Here is a 21,608-nt window from a genome sequence, read left to right as displayed (position 1 = left end):
TCTTGACCAGAAGATCGCCGTGACCTTTATTTTCAGGGAGCACATCCATCCAGATGTCTGAAAGTCACTCACTTCTGCTTCTGCCTCCACCAGAACATCAGCCGCGTGGTGTTTGTCGGCAACTTTCTCAGGATTAATACCATTTCCATCAAGCTCTTGGCCTACGCGCTGGACTACTGGTCCAAAGGGCAGCTCAAAGCTCTTTTCCTGGAGCACGAGGTAAATTTCTTTTTTTTTATAGTACAATATATTATTGCCATATATAGAAAAAGTTTGCAGTGTCCTTACCAAAGTCATGTGACAGAGGCCATATTGTTAGTCGTCCATCCTTCCCAAAAGTTGAAGCATAACGTGCCTGCGACTGATCCTCGTCTCTCATTTCAGGGTTACTTCGGAGCGGTCGGGGCGCTGCTGGAGTTACTGAGCACTACTTGACATCATGGCTGACGTCCCTACATCTGGCCAAAGCCATATCTACCTACTCTTGTGCACTACAGGCCATGTCGCCGGCTCACTGACTGTTACTTCTGAGCTCCTTCTCCCCATCTCTACCTCTCAGCGCTGGCTCCTATAGGATTGATATAGGAGGATGGATGGTAATAAATGATGGGTGGGAGTCCAGCCCATCATTAAAGGGTTAAAGCAATGCCTGTAAGGAATACTAGTACCCATAAGGCGTTGGTATAAGCATCCAATGTACACTAGATGGAGCAGCGCACCCATGTGTGCTGGTGATGTAGGCAGCGCACTGTCCCTCCGTGTCGGCGCCGTAATGAATGTATTACGCTCACGGTTTATTATTCTTTTTATACTTGTTTGCATCCTTTGTTCACTGTGATACAAGGATGACGATGTCCGCAGTGCCTCAGGATCCCTGTAGTGAACGGTCAGTACCTCGTAATGGCTCCATGTCACGGTAAGGCCTCATTCACACCCGAAAGCCAGGGGCAGCACTTGCAGAGAAAACTATAATTGTATGGTTGACAGCTGTTATGTGTGTTGGAAACACTCCTGGTTTTGGCAGACTGATACTGATGTGTGAATGAGGCCTTAGAGCTCTCATCCTTCCATCCAGAAAATACTGAGATTTAATTAAAAACGTCTTATCCTCCCTCACCCTTCTGGTTATAATCCCTTCCCTTAGTTGCCCCCTTTATTTTGTACAGTGTTGGGTGGCGCTATACAGGGCGTACAATGGCCCTGTAGTTGGTGTATGGGAGCAGGAAGCTCACAGCTGGTTAGATACGGTGCTAGGGGACGGACATGTAGTTGGGGGATGTGTTGCGGTTAGGAATGGCGAGGGGTGTTTGGTCCCTTCTTTTTCTGGGTCTGTAGAGATTGCTTTAGAAGAAGGGAACACCCTTATAAAAGGTGACCAAAGTGCCAGTCAGGGACAGATAGGCCCCTCCCATCCTTTTACAAAATGAGCTACAGACCACTAGGCCCCTCCCCCTTTTTATGTGACAGGCATGGACCAATGGGCTCCTCCCCTTCTGACAAGGTCAGTTGGGTATATTGGCCCCTTCCCTTTTGACAAGGTCAGTTGGGTATATAGGCCCCTCCCCTTTTTACAAGGTCAGTTGGGTATATAGGCCCTTCCCCTTCTGACAAGGTTAGTTGGGCATATTGGCGGCCCATCCCCTTCTTACAAAAGATAGCAGTCACAAAGTGATAGTCCCCTCCCCCTTGTACAAAGTGACCGTCACTGAGAGAATGGCGCCTCTCCTTTTCCTTAGGTAGCAGTCGGATGGATCGGCCCATTAATCGCACTCAGGAGGCCACTTCCTATCTCTGTCTAGCATTAGGGCATTAGTGATTTACTGAATGTACAGGGTCCGTCCTGCCGAATGGAGAAAATGAGTGGATTGGTGGCAGCCACTTGTGACGGTGCATCGTCCGCGCCCCACACAACGGCCGGGGCAGTGATGAACATAGTGCCATGTTTTCTGGTTATGCTGCATGAACCGAGAGCTTATACAGAGATTCCTCTCCATCCCCGTAATCCGGCACTGGATAATCCAGCCTGGTCATGATATATCAAGACCAAAAGAGGATCTGAAAACCTAACACTGATCGGAGCCTGGAAATGCTGAACCCAGGGGAGTCTACTGTAGAGGGCGGCAGCAAAAATACAACTGTGACGACATCTATGCACGTCTCGCCTTAAATGCTCGATATCACGGGGGGCGCTACTTGTCATGTCTGACCGCTGAGAACGGAACTAAAGGGGAGGTCAGAGCAGAAAAATCAGAGCTGATCCCAAGGGATCGAGGCAGGGGAGGAGTCTCACTAGTGCTGCTTTTCAGCCAATCACTGACCAGTGGCGTGACATGCCTGCTCTCAAAAACCTGTGCTGTCCCCCCCATAGAGCACCTCATAGGTAAGTGCTACAAGAGCGGTGGTAATTTCAGAGAGGAACATGTACAAGTAGGACCTCCTTAAGCGGTTTTGTCATTACCCCATGCTTTCTTTTCAAAGACCCCCTGTGGTCTGGTCAGTCAGTTGCATGTGGAACCTTGCACTGTATATACTACACTGTGCCCCGCCTCCTGCCCTGTGCCCCGCCTCCTGCCTCCTGCCCTGTGCTCCTGCCCTGTGCCCCGCCTCCTGCCCTGTGCCCCGCCTACCAGCTGTCTTGTGTGTCTAAAATCAATCCTTGAACTACTGGAACGTCACATTTTGTACATTTTCTAATAAAATGGCAGTATGATTCTAAACTTTACCTGCGGCTTCCACATATTTTCATTGATCACGTGGGTGCAGGCGGATTATTTTTTGGTGCTTTGCTTCCAGATATTGCATGATGCAGTGAAACACGCTATGATTGTCATACCAGAGGTAGAGTATGACCCGTGCACCCCATGGATGACCTCTTGTGGCTCCATGTATCACGGAGACCTAATTACCTGTACACATAAGGACTAATTCTATGTTTTTTGGGGATTGGTTATCTGCTGCTGTTCCCTTACTGTGCACTAGATGGCGCAGCGGGATTACTCCATCCTAGACATGTAGCAGTGACCCTGCACGTCCATTGCTGAACTTCTGGTCAAAAAACACAAGTGTCCATCAAGATCAAGTGCTGATGGGAAATGCGAAAAGGAGACATGATCTGTGCAGCATTTTCTATGCATGTGCAATGGGAGGCAGTAAAAGCTCCCGTCGGTGATATGTGGAGGGGGCACATACTTTTCTTCATATAGTGCAGATGATACATCTGTCATACTCCATTACTATCAGGCTGCTGCGGCTGCTTAGGGTCAATGTCTGCTCTGCCAGCAGCAGTCTGTAAGTATAAAGTAACAATAAAATGGAGTTTCCTCTTAATGGGATTTTCAGGGGGTTACTCCTTCCCACAATGACCTGTGTCCTTCCCCTGGTGTGACTGTCACACGCCGTGTAATCAGCCCGTGGTCGTGTGTGACTCTATCATCTAATGTCTAGTCAGCAGCCGTGTGACCTCCGGACGCCGTCATGTTACACTGGAGAATAGGCCACGGGATAAATAGGCCACATTTATCAAGAAAATCTCTGTTGCCCATAGCAACCAATCACAGCCCAGCTTTCATTTTGTGTAGTCTTGGTAACATGAAAGCTGCGCTGTGATTGGTTCCTGCGGGTAACATAAGGCTTTTTTTTAAAAACAAAACAAAACTGTGGCCTGAAATAGAAAAAAAACATCTTATGGCCTTTCACCCCTTGTGGGCTGACCTATTTTTCTTTCGTTTTGCATCCTCTTCAAAGTGCCATAACGTTTTATTTTTTCAGCAACTCTTCTTGTAGGGCAAGTTGTGGATTTGAATGACACCATTTATTTTACTATAACGTACTGAGAAACTGGGGGGGGGGGTTAGTTCAAAGGACAGAAAAAACCCACGATTCCAGGAACTCTCCTTAAGAACTGCTGTATATGAGGACCAACCCACGTGACCTACCGTGTATGAGGATCAACCCACGAGACCCGCTGTGCATGAGGATCAACCCACGAGACCCGCTGTGTATGAGGATCAACCCACGAGACCCGCTGTGCATGAGGATCAACCCACGAGACCCGCTGTGCATGAGGATCAACCCACGAGACCCGCTGTTCATGAGGATCAAACCACGAGACCCGCCGTGTGCAGAAACCAACCCACGAGAACCACCGTGTACAGGGACTAACCCACGAGACGCACCACGTATAGGGACCAACCCACAAGAGCTGCCATGTACACCTGTCATATAGAGGGAACATTCGTCATATACAGGAAACGCCCCACAACACCTGTTTACAGGGAACACCCTACAACACCTGTTTACAGGGAACACTCCATAACACCTATCGTATACAAGGAACACCCCACAACACCTGTCGTATACAAGGAACACCCCACACTTGTCATATACAGGGAACACCCTACAACACCTGTTTACAGGGAACACCCTACAACACCTGTTTACAGGGAACACTCCATAACACCTATCGTATACAAGGAACACCCCACAACACCTGTCGTATACAAGGAACATCCCACACTTGTCATATACAGGGAACACCCCACAACACCTGTTTACAGGGAACACCCCACAACACCTGTTTACAGGGAACACCCCACAACACCTGTTTACAGGGAACACCCTACAACACCTGTTTACAGGGAACACTCCATAACACCTATCGTATACAAGGAACACCCCACAACACCTGTCGTATACAAGGAACACCCCACACTTGTCATATACAGGGAACACCCCACAACACCTGTTTACAGGGAACACCCTACAACACCTGTTTACAGGGAACACCCTACAACACCTGTTTACAGGGAACACTCCATAACACCTATCGTATACAAGGAACACCCCACAACACCTGTCGTATACAAGGAACACCCCACACTTGTCATATACAGGGAACACCCCACAACACCTGTTTACAGGGAACACCCCACAACACCTGTTTACAGGGAACACCCTACAACACCTGTTTACAGGGAACACCTGTCGTATACAAGGAACACCCCACAACACCTGTCGTAAACCGGGAACACCCCACAACACTTGTCTTATACAGGGAACACCCCACAACACCTGTCGTATACAGGGAACACCCCACAAAACCTGTCGTATACAAGGAACACCTCACAACACCTGTCGTATACAAGGAACACCCCACAACACTTGTCATATACAGGGAACACCCCACAACACCTGTTTTTTTTTTACAGGGAACACCCCACAACACCTGTTGTTTACAGGGAACACCCCACAACACCTGTCATACAAGGAACACCCTACAACACGTGTTGTATACCGAGAACACCCCACAACACCTGTTGTATACAGGGAACACCTCACAACACCTGTTGTATACAAGGAACACCCCACAACACCTGTCATATACAGGGAACACCCCACAACACCTGTCATAAACGGGGAACACCCCCCAATACTTGTATACGGGGAACACCCTCTAACGCCTGTAGTATACGAGGAACACCCTCCCAACACCTGTAGTATACGAGGAACACCCTCCCAACACCTGTCGTATACGAGGAACACCCCACAACACCTGTCGTATACAAGGAACACCCCACACTTGTCATATTCAGGGAACACCCCACAACACCTGTTTACAGGGAACACCCTACAACACCTTTCATATACAAGGAACACCCTACAACACGTGTTGTATACCGGGAACACCCCACAACACCTGTTGTATACAAGGAACACCCCACAACACCTGTCGTATGCAAGGAACACCCCACAACACCTGTCGTATACAGGGAACACCCCACAACACCTGTCGTATACAGGGAACACCCCACAACACCTGTCATATACAGGGAACACCCCACAACACCTGTCGTATACAGGGAACACCCCACAACACCTGTCGTATACAGGGAACACCCCACAACACCTGTTGTATACAAGGAACACCCCACAACACCTGTCATATACAGGTAACACCCCACAACACCTGTCGTATACAGGGAACACCCCACAACACCTGTCGTATACAGGGAACACCTCACAACACCTGTTGTATACAAGGAACACCCCACAACACCTGTCATATACAGGGAACACCCCACAACACCTGTCATAAACGGGGAACACCCCCCAATACTTGTATACGGGGAACACCCTCCAACGCCTGTAGTATACGAGGAACACCCTCCCAACACCTGTAGTATACGAGGAACACCCTCCCAACACCTGTCGTATACGAGGAACACCCCACAACACCTGTCGTATACAAGGAACACCCCACACTTGTCATATTCAGGGAACACCCCACAACACCTGTTTACAGGGAACACCCTACAACACCTTTCATATACAAGGAACACCCTACAACACGTGTTGTATACCGGGAACACCCCACAACACCTGTTGTATACAAGGAACACCCCACAACACCTGTCGTATGCAAGGAACACCCCACAACACCTGTCGTATACAGGGAGCACCCCACAACACCTGTCATATACAGGGAACACCCCACAACACCTGTCATATACAGGGAACACCCCACAACACCTGTCATATACAACGAACACCCTACAACACGTGTTGTATACCGGGAACACCCCACAACACCTGTCGTATGCAAGGAACACCCCACAACACCTGTCGTATACAGGGAACACCCCACAACACCTGTCATATACAGGGAACACCCCACAACGGATGCAAAAGAAACCACGATTCCAGGAACTCTCCTTAACTGTATATGAGGACTAACTCACGTGACCTACCGTGTACGGGGACCAACCCACGAGACCCGCCGTGTATGAGGATCAACCCACGAGACCCGCCTTGCATGAGGATCAACCCACGAGACACACCGTGTACGCGGGGACCAACCCACGAGTCCCGCTGTGTGCAGAAACCAACCCACGAGACCCGCCGTGTATGGGGATCAACCCACGAGACCCACCGTGTACAGGTACTAACCCACGAGACACACCACGTATGGGACCAACCCACAAGACCCGCTGTGTACACCTGTCATATAGAGGGAACATTCGTCATATACAACACACCTGTCATATACAAGGAACACCCTACAACATGTGTCGTATACTGGGAACACCCCACAACACCAGTTGTATACAAGGAACACCCCACAACAACTGTCGTATACAGGGAACACCCCACAACACCTGTCATATACAGGGAACACCCCACAACACCTGTAATAAACGGGGAACACCCCCCCAATGCTTGTAGTATACGGGGAACACCCTCCAACACCTGTAGTATACAAGAAACACCCTCCCAACATCTGTAGTAAACAGGGAACACCCCCAATACTTGTAGTATACTGTGAACACCCCCCCAAAACCTGTGGTATACAGGTAACCCCCACCACCTGTAGAATACGGGGAGCACCCTCCCAACACCTGTAGTAAACGGGGAACACCCCCAATACTTGTAGTATACTGTGAACACCCTCCTAACACCTGTAGTATACGGAAACACCCCCCAACACTTGCTTACTGGGAACACCCAGAACATCATATCTACACCGAGAACACCCCACATCACCTTTAGTATACGGGGAACCAAACACAACTCTTGCCGTATACCAGGAACACACCCCAAGAACTGATATAATTATTCACATCACTTGGTTTTACCATAATGGCAGGTTATAAACAATATTAATTTTATATTCTTGTACTCATCCTGGAAATCCCCTTGACTTACAATAACAAATTATATTGTGGTACCGGGTTAGCCAGGAAAATCGATGTGAATACTTTTCTGCCCAATGATGACTAAAGTATTCTAGGAGTGATCCCTTTATTATCTAACCAGAAAATAATGTTTGCAAGCTCCCAGAGCACAAAGGCTCCTTCTTCAGTCTAGATTACAAATAGATTAAAAAGCATAACATTTAAGCGATACTACAGTAGGACATTTAAATGTTCATGAACAATGGTTAGCCAATAAAGGGATCACTCCTAGAATACTTTTTTCATCATTGAGCAGAAAAGTATTCACATGGAAATCCCCGTAAACTTATTGTTTATTTTATTTATCTACAAACCAGATTACAATCAGCAAATGGTGACATCATTCTCCCTGACAGTAAAAATGAAAATGGAAGAAAACAGAAGTCAGCTGATTACGCCCTCCTTGTCCCATGGCCCTGGGCCCTTACTGTCCCCCCCACTCCCCAGGATATTACCGGGTCCTCCCCTGATGAAACGTTACACAAGGATGTCATCATTGTTTCTTTCCACCAAGAGGTCATCATCCTCCTGCAATAGCATTCAGATTTGGATAAAGGACATTTTGCAAAGTTTCCGCTTCTACCCTAGACAACCAGGGAAGCAGACCGTAACTGGTCTTTGAGCCTAGACCACCAGGAGGGAAAGCAGACTGTAAATGGTCTTTGAGCCTAGACCACCAGGAAAGCAGACTGTAACTGGTCTTAGAGCCTAGACAACTAGTAGGGAAGCAGAATGTAACTGGTCATTGAGCCTAGACCACCAGGAGGGAAAGCAGACTGTAACTGGTCTTAGAGCCTAGACAACTAGGGAAGCAGAATGTAACTGGTCTTTGAACCTAGACAACCAGGGAAGCAGACTGTAACTGGTCTTAGAGCCTAGACAACCAGGGAAGCAGACTGTAACTGGTCTTAGAGCCTAGACAACCAGGGAAGCAGACTGTAACTGGTCATTGAGCCTAGACCACCAGGAGGGAAAGCAGACTGTAACTGGTCTTTGAGCCTAGACTACCAGGAAAGCAGACTGTAACTGGTCTTAGAGCCTAGACAACTAGTAGGGAAGCAGAATGTAACTGGTCATTGAGCCTAGACCACCAGGAGGGAAAGCAGACTGTAACTGGTCTTAGAGCCTAGACAACTAGGGAAGCAGAATGTAACTGGTCTTTGAACCTAGACAACCAGGGAAGCAGACTGTAACTGGTCTTAGAGCCTAGACAACCAGGGAAGCAGACTGTAACTGGTCTTAGAGCCTAGACAACCAGGGAAGCAGACTGTAACTGGTCTTAGAGCCTAGACAACCAGGGAAGCAGACTGTAACTGGTCATTGAGCCTAGACCACCAGGAGGGAAAGCAGACTGTAACTGGTCTTTGAGCCTAGACCACCAGGAAAGCAGACTGTAACTGGTCTTAGAGCCTAGACAACTAGTAGTGAAGCAGAATGTAACTGGTCATTGAGCCTAGACCACCAGGAGGGAAAGCAGACTGTAACTGGTCTTAGAGCCTAGACAACTAGGGAAACAGAATGTAACTGGTCTTTGAACCTAGACAACCAGGGAAGCAGACTGTAACTGGTCTTAGAGCCTAGACAACCAGGGAAGCAGACTGTAACTGGTCTTAGAGCCTAGACAACCAGGGAAGCAGACTGTAACTGGTCTTAGAGCCTAGACAACCAGGGAAGCAGACTGTAACTGGTCATTGAGCCTAGACCACCAGGAGGGAAAGCAGACTGTAACTGGTCTTTTAGCCTAGACCACCAGGAAAGCAGACTGTAACTGGTCTTAGAGCCTAGACAACCAGGGAAGCAGACTGTAACTGGTCTTTGAGCCTAGACAACCAGGGAAGCAGAATGTAACTGGTCTTTGAGCCTAGACAACGAGGGAAGCAGACTGTAACTGGTCTTAGAGCCTAGACGACCAGGGAAGCAGGATGTAACTGGTCTTTGAACCTAGACAACCAGAGAAGCAGAATGTAACTGGTCTTTGAGCCTAGACCACCAGGAGATCAGACTGTAACTGGTCTTGGAGCCTAGATCACCAGGAAAGCAGAATGTAACTGGTCTTGGAGCCTAGACAACCAGGAAAGCAGACTGTAACTGGTCTTAGAGCCTAGACAACCAGGGAAGCAGAATGTAACTGGTCTTGGAGCCTAGATCACCAGGAAAGTAGAATGTAACTGGTCTTTGAGCCTAGACAACCAGGAAAGCAGAATGTAACTGGTCTTTGAGCCTAGACCACCAGGAGATCAGACTGTAACTGGTCTTTGAGTCTAGATCACCAGGAAAGCAGACTGTAACTGGTTTTGAGCCTAGACAACCAGAGAAGCAGAATGTAACTGGTCTTGGAGCCTAGATCACCAGGAAAGCAGAATGTAACTGGTCTTTGAGCCTAGACAACCAGGAAAGCAGAATGTAACTGGTCTTTGAGCCTAGACCACCAGTAGATCAGACTGTAACTGGTCTTTGAGCCTAGACCACCAGGAGATCAGACTGTAACTGGTCTTTCAGCCTAGACCACCAGGAGATCAGACTGTAACTGGTCTTTGAGCCTAGACCACCAGGAAAGCAGACTGTAACTGGTCTTTGAGCCTTGATCATCAGGAAAGCAGACTGTAACTGGTCTTAGAGCCTAGACAACCAGGGAAGCAGAATGTAACTGGTCTTAGAGCCTAGACAACCAGGGAAGCAGAATGTAACTGGTCTTTGAGCCTAGACCACCAGTAGATCAGACTGTAACTGGTCTTTGAGCCTAGACCACCAGGAGATCAGACTGTAACTGGTCTTTGAGCCTAGACCACCAGGAGATCAGACTGTAACTGGTCTTTGAGCCTTGATCACCAGGAAAGCAGAATGTAACTGGTCTTTAAGCCTAGACCACCGGGAGATCAGACTGTTACTGGTCTTTGAGCCTAGACCACCAGGAAAGCAGACTGTAACTGGTCTTTGAGCCTTGATCACCAGGAAAGCAGACTGTAACTGGTCTTTAAGCCTAGACCACCGGGAGATCAGACTGTTACTGGTCTTTGAGCCTAGACCACCAGGAAAGCAGAATGTAACTGGTCTTTGGGCCTAGACCTCCTGGTCTAATACTCTCAGCATCAAGGAAGCAGTAATTAACCCTTTCACTCACTCAAACCACCCGAAAAAAAAGCGTTAGCTTCTCCACTAACCTAGACTAATGGAAACCAACCATAAAACGCTTCACTGTTCTTCCATTTTGGTTCATGGGACAGTTCGGTAATGAATGAAACTGATGGTCGATAGGTGTAATGTTGCTCATTTTACTTGTTACTAGTGGGGGCCATCAGCTCTATCATCAAGGAAACTTCAGGCAAAATGCCTTTGGTTTGTAATTGTTCCCGTTCATCCAGGATGGACCCTGCGTAAGGCGAAGTGAAGACTCTGAGCTCCGTTTCCTGTGAAGCATCTGGATAAATGAAAAGAAAAAAATCTTCTATTTTTATTCTCTTAGTTTACATTTTTATGCATTGAGTAATTTTCCTTAACACAAGGTCACGACAGAAGTGACACCGGAAACCTGATATACAGCACAAACTGTATGTGAGAACTCGGATACGAAAATCATCTATCACACAATGTTTACAGTGGGGAAAATAAGTATTTGATACACTGCTGCTTTGCAAGTTTTCCCACCTACATAGAATGGAGCGGTCTGTAATTTTTATCGTAGGTGCACTTCACCTGTGAGAGACAGAATCTAAAAATAAAGTCGTCCTGTCACCTTTGCAAAAAAAAGCACCCCCAAAGAATGATGTTTTCGCCACCATGCTTCACAGTTGGGGTGGTGTTCTTGGGGTTGTACTCATCCTTTTTCTTCTTCCAAACACGAGTGGAGTTGATACCAAAAAGTTCTATTTTGGTATCATCTGTCCACATAACCTTCTCCCATGCCTCTTCTGGATCATCCAGATGACTACTGACGAACTTCAAACGAGCCTGGACATGTTCTGGGGTGAGCAGGGGGACCTTGCGTGCCCTGCAGGAATTTAATCCATGACGGTATAGTGTGTTACTAACATAATATTTTAGACTGTGGTGCCAGCTCTCTTCAGGTCATTGACCAGGTCCTCCCATGTAGTTTTGGGCTGATTACTGACCTTTCTTAGAATCACCCTTACCCCACAAGGCGAGATCTTGCATGGAGCCCGAGACTGAGGAAGATTGACAGTCATCTTGTGTTTCTCCCATTTTGTAATAAATGCTTCAATAGTTGTTGCCTTCTCAGCAAGCTGCTTGCCTATTGTCCTGTAGCTCATCCCAGCCTTGTGCAGGTCTACAATTTTGTCCCTGGTGTCCTTAGACAGCGCTTTGGTCTTGGCCATGGTGGAGAGGTTGGAGTGTGAAGTGTAATTGAGTTTGTGGACAGGTGTCTTTTATACAGGTCGAGTGCAGAGTAAGAGGTTTCTTAACAAAACAGACATGGGATATAATGAAACTGTTTGATCACATGGTCTCTGTGTTGTAAGGTCCTGGAAAAGGACAGGTTTCCTGGATGGCACATGGAGGAGGACATGTACCTGCAGAGTCCGTGATGGCTATGTAAAATGGGGAAACTATCGTCCTTCTGAGGGTCTGGAACTGACGGGTTGGAGCTTGTCGAGCAAGTAATAGCACGGGTCAGTGATCCTAGTAAGGCAATTCCCCAGGAAGCTAGTACTGACAAGAAGTCAGCGTGTGGAGCAGAGCTCCTGGAAGGTTCCGTTGATGTAATGAAAGACTATACTTTATGCGATTTATGCTGTGTGAATAAACCGAATAGACTGTTTAAGTGGAAAACCGTTCCTGTGTGCCGTAATCCTGCTGCCAAGTGAGTGTTCCCCAACACATTCAGTGAGCGCTATCCCACAGTATGCTTATGTCCCTTACATGCACTTCTGATTTATCTATTCACTGTTTCAGTATGTTTTCCATATTATAGAAGCTCCAGGTACAACAGTAATTATATTCTTCTACATAGGGGGCAGTATTATAGTAATTATATTCTTGTACATAGGGGGCAGTATTATAGTAGTTATATTCCTGTACATAGGGGGCAGTATTATAGTAATTATATTCTTGTACATAGAGGGCAGTATTATAGTAGTTATATTCTTGTACATAGGGGGCAGTATTATAGTAGTGATATTCTTGTACATAGGGGCAGTATTATAGTAGTCATATTCTTGTACAAAGAGGGCAGTATTATAGTAGTTATATTCTTGTACATAGGGGGCAGCATTATAGTAGTTATATTCTTGTACATAGGGGCAGAATTATAGTAGTTATATTCTTGTACATAGGGGGCAGTATTATAGTAGTGATATTCTTGTACATAGGGGTAGTATTATAGTAATTATATTCTTGTACATAGGGGCAGTATTATAGTAGTTATATTCTTGTACATAAGGGCAGTATTATAATAGTTATATTCTTGTACATAGGGGCAGTATTATAGTAGTGATATTCTTGTACATAGGGGCAGTATTATAGTAGTTATATTCTTGTACATCGGGGGCAGTACTATAGTAGTGATATTCTTGTACATAGGGGCAGTATTATAGTAGTTATATTCTTGTACATAGGGGGCAGTATTATAGTAGTTATATTCTTGTACGTAGGGGCAGTATTATAGTAGTTATATTCTTGTGCATCGGGGGCAGTACTATAGTAGTTATATTCTTGTACATAGGGGGCAGTATTATAGTAGTGATATTCTTGTACATAGGGGCAGTATTATAGTAGTTGTATTCTTGTACATCGGGGGCAGTACTATAGTAGTGATATTCTTGTACATAGGGGCAGTATTATAGTAGTTATATTCTTGTACATAGGGGCAGTATTATAGTAGTGATATTCTTGTACATAGGGGCAGTATTATAGTAGTTATATTCTTGTACATCGGGGGCAGTATTATAGTAGTTATATTCTTGTACATAGGGGGCAGTATTATAGTAGTTATATTCTTGTACGTAGGGGCAGTATTATAGTAGTTATATTCTTGTACATAGGAGCAGTATTATAGTAGTTATATTCTTGTACATAGGAGCAGTATTATAGTAGTTATATTCTTGTACATAGGGGCAGTATTATAGTAGTTATATTTTTGTACATAGGAGCAGTGTTATAGTAGTTATATTCTTGTACATAGGGGCAGTATTATAGTAGTTATATTTTTGTACATAGGGGCAGTATTATAGTAGTTATATTCTTGTACATAGAGCAGTATTATAGTAGTTATATTCTTGTACATAGGGGCAGTATTATAGTAGTTATATTCTTGTACATAGGGGGCAGTATTATAGTAGTTATATTCTTGTACATAGAGCAGTATTATAGTAGTTATATTCTTGTACATAGGGGCAGTATTATAGTAGTTATATTCTTGTACATAGGGGGCAGTATTATAGTAGTGATATTCTTGTACATAGGGGCAGTATTATAGTAGTTATATTCTTGTACATAGGAGCAGTATTATAGTAGTTATATTCTTGTACATATGGGCAGTATTATAGTAGTTATATTCTTGTACATAGGGGGCAGTATTATAGTAGTTATATTCTTGTACATAGGGGGCAGTATTATAGTAGTTATATTCTTGTACATAGGGGGCAGTATTATAGTAGTTATATTCTTGTACGTAGGGGCAGTATTATAGTAGTTATATTCTTGTACGTAGGGGCAGTATTATAGTAGTTATATTCTTGTACATAGGGGCAGTATTACAGTAGTTATATTCTTGTACATAGGGGGCAGTATTATAGTAGTGATATTCTTGTACATAGGGGCAGTATTATAGTAGTTATATTCTTGTACATCGGGGGCAGTATTATAGTAGTGATATTCTTGTACGTAGGGGCATAACATTTTAAATCGTTGAAGCAGTTTTTCTATTTTGAAGAGATCAGACTTTTTGTGACTGTTGAAATTTAAACCGGGAACCCCCGTTAGTCATACATGAGCAGCGCTTCCCTCACATAATTTAACGCACAATAGATTCATGGTCATCTGGGTTTTTTTTTACCTTCTTTGGCATTTGTGGAATTTCTCTGATATTTTCAGGGCACTGACATTATTGCAAAACATGAAAACAGCAGGAAAACATTATGGTCTGATAATTTCTCACTTGTGGACGATTATCTGCTCCAGTAGGAACTGTTTTCTTTTGTTAGTTTACAAAATTCCTGGTAATTATAACTAGTTTATATCATTTCTTAGAAAACTGATGATAGATAAATAGTGGAGGGGTAACTAAAGATTCATTGATTATGGTTACAAAGTTCTCCGGGTCCCAACTTACTGTAAGCGCAACGTCAAACCTATAATCTCATACTGTATGCATGCATATGGACTCAGCACACACATATTACCGCTATCTAGTGCATATAAATAGTTGAGCTATACAATGTACACAGAAATAATACATCCACGTTCAAAATCTTTTTAGGTGGAAAAAGACCTAAATAATGTGGTTGCATAAATCTCAGAACCCTTAAACCAATAGTTTGTTAAAGAATTTATGACAGCACTCAGTCTTTTAGAGTATCAGCATGGCATCTAGAATTGTCAATCTTTGCCCTCTCTTCCTTGCAATAAATCAGGATCTGTCAGATCGTGAGGGTATCTCCTATATACTGCACCTGTTCCTAATTCTCTCCACCTTGACTAAAGCCACAATTTGAGCTACTGAAAAACAGCCTCCACCATGCTTCACTGGGTATGGTGTTATTTTGTTAGTGAGCACTATTGGCTATGCACAAAACATTCAATCTTGCCAGACTTGATGTATGCTTGGATGCTTTTCTTTGAAAGATACGGCTTCCATCATGTCGCCCTACACCACAGGCCGGACATGCAGTAAATAACCAGGACTTAACAGAAATTCCTGGAGCTCCTTTAATGTTGCTTTCATGATCAGTAGATGATAAGTAATATAATGTATGCACATAGTGACTGCACCAGCAGAATAGTGAGTGCAGCTCTGGAGTATAATACAGGATGTAACTCAGGATCAGTAATGTAATGTATGTACTGTTAGTCGTCGGATTCCTGCAGCTGCACAGCAGGAATCCAGAGCCATACATCCAGCGGTCTCCCATTCCTTTCCGACCGCTCAGGGACCTGCACAGCAATCTCGGCGATCCTGGCGCCCTGCTCAGACCAGCCCTCTAGGCCTGGATGTTGCTGCCACCTCTGGACCAGCAATGGTAGCGCAACCTGCCTTGCAGGAAACCACTCCAGAGGCTAAGTCCTCTCCCCGCGCTACTGGGCATGCCCACGAGACGATCTCCCAGTGGAGATCGGGAGTCACGTGCTCAGGTCCTTGTCCTGATCTGATTGGCCCATCTCAGAGGTCTGGAAGGTCCCGGAAGTGCATGGCTATAAAAGGCCCGCATGGCCGCTCGCCCATGCGCTAGTATAGACTATACTTGCTATGTGTGAATGGTGACGGATGTATGATTCTGGTGACTGACTCATTTGAAACCCCTTCCTTCTGATACTACGCATGTGGATAGGGAACTAGAGAGAGAGTCAGCGCCAGTCAGTGGCAAGCCATAGGCCACAGTGCATACCGCACCTCTGCATTAGCATCCGATGGTGTCACGCCTGACGGCACTATAGTATAGCGGCAGTAGTTACCGCTGCGCTGCAGTTAGCAGCACTTGCCGGCGTCCGCGGTAGCGATGCCGCACGCACGGTAGGTCAAGACGGACATCGACCTCTGTCTTGGGCCGTGTCCTGTGACCATTTACCGTGTGTGCACGCCAGCTGAGACCTGTGAAGCTAACAGGCTCGGCGTTAGGGCCTCTGTGAGTGTAACAGAGTCCGCTCTGCACACCCCGGGTGACGTTTATCCCGAGCGCAGTATATCGCCATATAGCGAGTCCGCCATTACTCAGCAGCGGTTGTTACACCTACTGCACGGTGGACCCCGGGCGGCGAATGCATTTCCTATTATTTATATCTAGTGCGTTCCGCCGTCCCTAACATTATACTAGCGACAGGGTCTGGCTAGTAATGGCGGACCTGCAGCGGTACATTCGGCAGCTGGAGAGCAGGTTGGCGGCTATCGAGAGCTCCACCTCGGCTGCGAATGCTACGGTAGTCGCTGCTCAGGCAGTCGCAGAGGCTGTCTCACGCGTGCCCACACTCACGCCTATGCCGACAATATCTTGCCTCCCGCTCCCCGACAAGTTTTCGGGTGACAGCGCCACCTGTAGGGAATTCGTGAGTCAGTGCTCTATCCAGCTTGAGTTACTGGCTGCACGGTTCCCTACAGAGCGGGCTAAGGTGGGGTTTATTGTTTCTCTTTTATCTGGCCGGTCATTAGAGTGGGCTACGCCATAGTGGGAGCGTGAAGATCCCGTGGTTCAGGGGGCTGCTCAGTTCCTCGCGGCTCTGAAGCAGGTATTTTTGGGACCACGGATCACGCACGACACCTCTCTCCAATTATTGGCCCTAACACATGGGTCTCTCTCGGTCAGCCATTATGCCGTCTGATTCCGGACATTGGCTTCCGAACTAGAGTGGCCCGATAAAGCACTCATCCCTGTGTTTTGGAGAGGGTTAGCTGAGTATGTCAAAGATGCTTTAGCAACCAGAGAGGTCCCCACAAGTCTGGAGGAAGTGATTGCCATCTCCACCCGCATTGATCTCCGGTTTACGGAGCACGGGCTGGAACGTGTGCAATCCAGACGAAGGGTTAACTTGGCTCCCACCTTCACCGAGCCACTAAGATCTTCCACTCAGGAGCTTACATCCTCCGAACCTATTGAGGTGTCTCGCGCCGCCTCCAAGCCACGTCCGGTGTGAAGCTCCGCACATTGTTACCAGTGCCGGCAGTTTGGTCACTCGGCTAGCACGTGTCCTCTGCGGTCAGAAAAACGATCACGTCCAGTGGTCGTAGGTGGTGGTCAGACAAATATGAAACCCTTTTCTCCCAAACCGGTATTCAGAGGGACATCAGATGGTGGGGCCTCCACCTGGGAGGTAGAGGTTACCGTGGATTCCGGGACTGAGGGGAACTTTATGTCCTCGCCCTTCGCCTGGAAACACGCAATTCCACTGGTGTTACTGCCTCAACCTCACTTCTCCACACTGGTAGCTTCTTTGGTTGCTCTCACAAAGAAAGGAGCTAATCCTAACGCTTGGTCTGAACAGGTCTCCAAGGCCTTCTCGTCTCTAAAATCCCGTTCTGCTGGCGCTCCCATCTTACACCGTCCCGATGTGGATAAACCGTTTATCCTGGCGGTGGATGCCTCTTCCGTCGGTGCAGGAGCAGTCCTTTTCCAAAGGATGCTCAAGGTCGGAAACATCCCTGCTTCTTCTCTAAGACCTTCTCACCGGCGGAGAAGAATTACTCCATCGGGGACAGGGAGCTGCTAGCAATGAAGTTGGCCTTTTCCGAGTGGAGACATCTCCTGGAGGGTGCCCGGTTTCCCTTCCAGGTGTATACGGACCATAAAAATCTGGTCTATTTACAAACGGCCCAGTGCTTGAACTCTCGTCAAGCTAGGTGGTCGCTCTTCTTCTCCCGCTTCCGCTTCACCTTGCACTACCTCTCTGGATAGAAGAACGTCCGTGCGGATGCTCTCTCGCGCTCGGTGGTCTCAGCGGAGGAAGGGGAGTCAGTGCCAGTCAGTGGCAAGCCATAGGCCACTGTGCACACCGCACCTCTGCATTAGCGTCCGATGGTGTCACGCCTAACGGCACTATCGTATAGCGGCAGTAGTTATCGCAACGCTGCAGTTAGCACTTACCAGCGTCCGCGGTAGCGACGCCACATGCACGGTAGGTCAAGACGGACACCGACCTCTGTCTTTGGCCGTGTCCTGTGACCATATACCGTGCGTGCATGCCAGCTGAGACCTGTGAGGTTAGCAGAGTGACGTTTAAACCGAGCGCAGTATACCGCCATATAGCGAGTCCGCCATTACTCAGCAGCGGTTGTTACAGCTACTGCACGGTGGACCCCGGGCGGCGAACGCACTTCCTATTATTTATATTTAGTGAGTTCCGCCATCCATAACATGAACACAGTGACTGCACCAGCAGAATAGTGAGTGCAGCTCTGGAGTATAATACAGGATGTAACTCAGGAGCAGTAATGTATGTACACAGTGACTGCACCAGCAGAATAGTGAGTGCAGCTCTGGAGTATAATACAGGATGTAACTCAGGATCAGTAATGTAATGTATGTACACAGTGACTGCACCAGCAGAATAGTGAGTGCAGCTCTGGGGTATAATACAGGATGTAACTCGGGATCAGTAATGTATGTACACAGTGACTGCACCAGCAGAATAGTGAGTGCAGCTCTGGAGTATAATACAGGATGTAACTCAGGAGCAGTAATGTATGTACACAGTGACTGCACCAGCAGAATAGTGAGTGCAGCTCTGGAGTATAATACAGGATGTAACTCAGGAACAGTAATGTTATGTATGTACACAGTGACTGCACCAGCAGAATAGTGAGTGCAGCTCTGGGGTATAATGCAGGATGTAACTCAGGAGCAGTAATGTATTGTATGTACACAGTGACTGCACCAGCAGAATAGTGAGTGCAGCTCTGGAGTATAATACAGGATGTAACTCGGGATCAGTAATGTTATGTATGTACACAGTGACTGCACCAGCAGAATAGTGAGTGCAGCTCTGGGGTATAATACAGGATGTAACTCAGGATCAGTACAGGATCAGTAATGTAATGTATGTACACAGTGACTGCACCAGCAGAATAGTGAGTGCAGCTCTGGAGTATAATACAGGATGTAACTCAAGATCAGTAATGTAATGTATGTACACAGTGACTGCACCAGCAGAATAGTGAGTGCAGCTCTGGAGTATAATACAGGATGTAACTCAGGATCAGTACAGGATCAGTAGTGTATGTACACAGTGACTGCACCAGCATAATAGTGAGTGCAGCTCTGGAGTATAATACAGGATGTAACTCAGGAGCAGTACAGGATCAGTAGTGTATGTACACAGTGACTGCACAGCAGAATAGCGAGTGCAGCTCTGGAGTATAATACAGGATGTAACTCAGGAACAGTAATGTTATGTATGTACACAGTGACTGCACCAGCAGAATAGTGAGTGCAGCTCTGGGGTATAATATAGGATGTAACTCAGGATCAGTAATGTTTGTACACAGTGACTGCACCAGCAGAATAGTGAGCGCAGCTCTGGGGTATAATGCAGGAGGTAACTCAGGATCAGTAATGTTATGTATGTACACAGTGACTGCACCAGCAGAATAGTGAGTGCAGCTCTGGAGTATAATACAGGCTGTAACTCAGGATCAGTAATGTAATGTAATGTATGTACACAGTGACTGCACCAGCAGAATAGTGAGTGCAGCTCTGGGGTATAATACAGGATGTAACTCAGGATCAGTAATGTAATGTATGTACACAGTGACTGCGCCAGCAGAATAGTGAGTGCAGCTCTGGGGTATAATACAGAATGTAACTCAGGATCAGTAATGTAATGTATATACACAGTGACTGCACCAGCAGAATAGTGAGTGCAGCTCTGGGGTATAATACAGGAGGTAACTCAGGATCAGTAATGTATGTACACAGTGACTGCACCAGCAGAATAGTGAGTGCAGCTCTGGAGTATAATACAGGATGTAACTCAGGATCAGTAATGTAATGTATGTACACAGTGACTGCGCCAGCAGAATAGTGAGCGCAGCTCTGGGGTATAATACAGGATGTAACTCAGGATCAGTAATGTAATGTATGTACACAGTGACTGCACCAGCAGAATAGTGAGTGCAGCTCTGGAGTATAATACAGGATGTAACTCAGGATCAGTAATGTAATGTATGTAGACTGTGACTCATCTTGTAACTGTAACATTTTGTGACCAATTTGTAGCCTGAGTACTTTTACCCAATGGACCCTTGAGCGATGAGTGCTGGCCCTTTAGTAGTCGGTGACTCTGGATATAATATCTGGATCTGGAGGTAAATTTTCCAGTTTATATAATATGTTCCTGGTTATTAGTAATTTCCTGGATATTACACAGAGGGAGGAAGCTGTGAACAGAAGATAACGGACTTGAAGCCGCTGCAGACATAGCTGAACCTTAATATTAAGATTTCTATCTGTGAGCGGGAAAATGTGTAATTCCTATGAAATTAGACGTTGCACAGACAGTAGCTTCCTTTATTCTCACATTACCATATATTTACATATATTTGCATACCCGTCTTTCTTCCATACCTTCGTGCATTATCCTTTATCTCTTGATTCTCTTTTTCGTCCTCTGTGACCCTGATCCAGACCATCTTCTGACTTTCCTTGCAGCTCTTGTACCTGTCCTGACAGTGAGTGTTTTGCCCAGCAGCACAGAGGATGTCAGGAGTGACTGGAGCTTTTTGATGTTTGTGGGGACAGAGCAATAGGTTGTATTGATAATAGCGCAGTGGAAGGAGCGGGGTGACTGACAGCGCAGAGTGATGGCGGAGGTGTGGAAGGAGCAGGGTGACTGACAGCAGAGTGATGGCGGAGGTGTGGAAGGAGCAGGGTGACTGACAGCAGAGTGATGGCGGAGGTGTGGAAGGAGCGGGGTGACTGACAGCGCAGAGTGATGGCAGAGGTGTGGAAGGAGCAGAGTGACTGACAGCAGAGTGATGGCGGAGGTGTGGAAGGAGCAGGGTGACTGACAGCAGAGTGATGGCGGAGGTGTGGAAGGAGCAGGGTCACTGACAGCAGAGTGATGGCGGAGGTGTGGAAGGAGCAGGGTGACTGACAGCAGAGTGATGGCGGAAGTGTGGAAGGAGCAGGGTGACTGACAGCAGAGTGATGGCGGAGGTGTGGAAGGAGCAGGGTCACTAACAGCAGAGTGATGGCGGAGGTGTGGAAGGAGCAGGGT

General features: G+C 46.6%; 1 protein-coding gene across 2 annotated transcripts in view; it reads left to right on the top strand.

The window, feature by feature from the left end:
- Positions 1-2,722, top strand: part of LOC141098756 (pantothenate kinase 2, mitochondrial-like) — a 29,457-nt gene extending 26,735 nt beyond the window's left edge. For both annotated transcript variants that reach the window (XM_073586729.1, XM_073586731.1), the window contains exons 6-7: positions 94-219; positions 385-2,722. In XM_073586729.1, the coding sequence (XP_073442830.1) occupies positions 94-219; positions 385-435 (177 nt within the window). In that variant the 3' untranslated portion in view covers positions 436-2,722. The remainder of the gene's footprint in view (positions 1-93; positions 220-384) is intronic.
- Positions 2,723-21,608: the final 18,886 nt, after the last annotated feature.

This window comes from Dendrobates tinctorius, unplaced genomic scaffold (assembly GCF_039654945.1).
Source record: "Dendrobates tinctorius isolate UK_male_01 unplaced genomic scaffold, ASM3965494v1 ptg000095l, whole genome shotgun sequence".
Taxonomy (NCBI): Eukaryota; Metazoa; Chordata; class Amphibia; order Anura; family Dendrobatidae; genus Dendrobates; species Dendrobates tinctorius.
The sequence above is the reverse complement of the archived record's forward strand: the minus strand, read 5'-3'. Positions and strand labels throughout refer to the sequence as shown.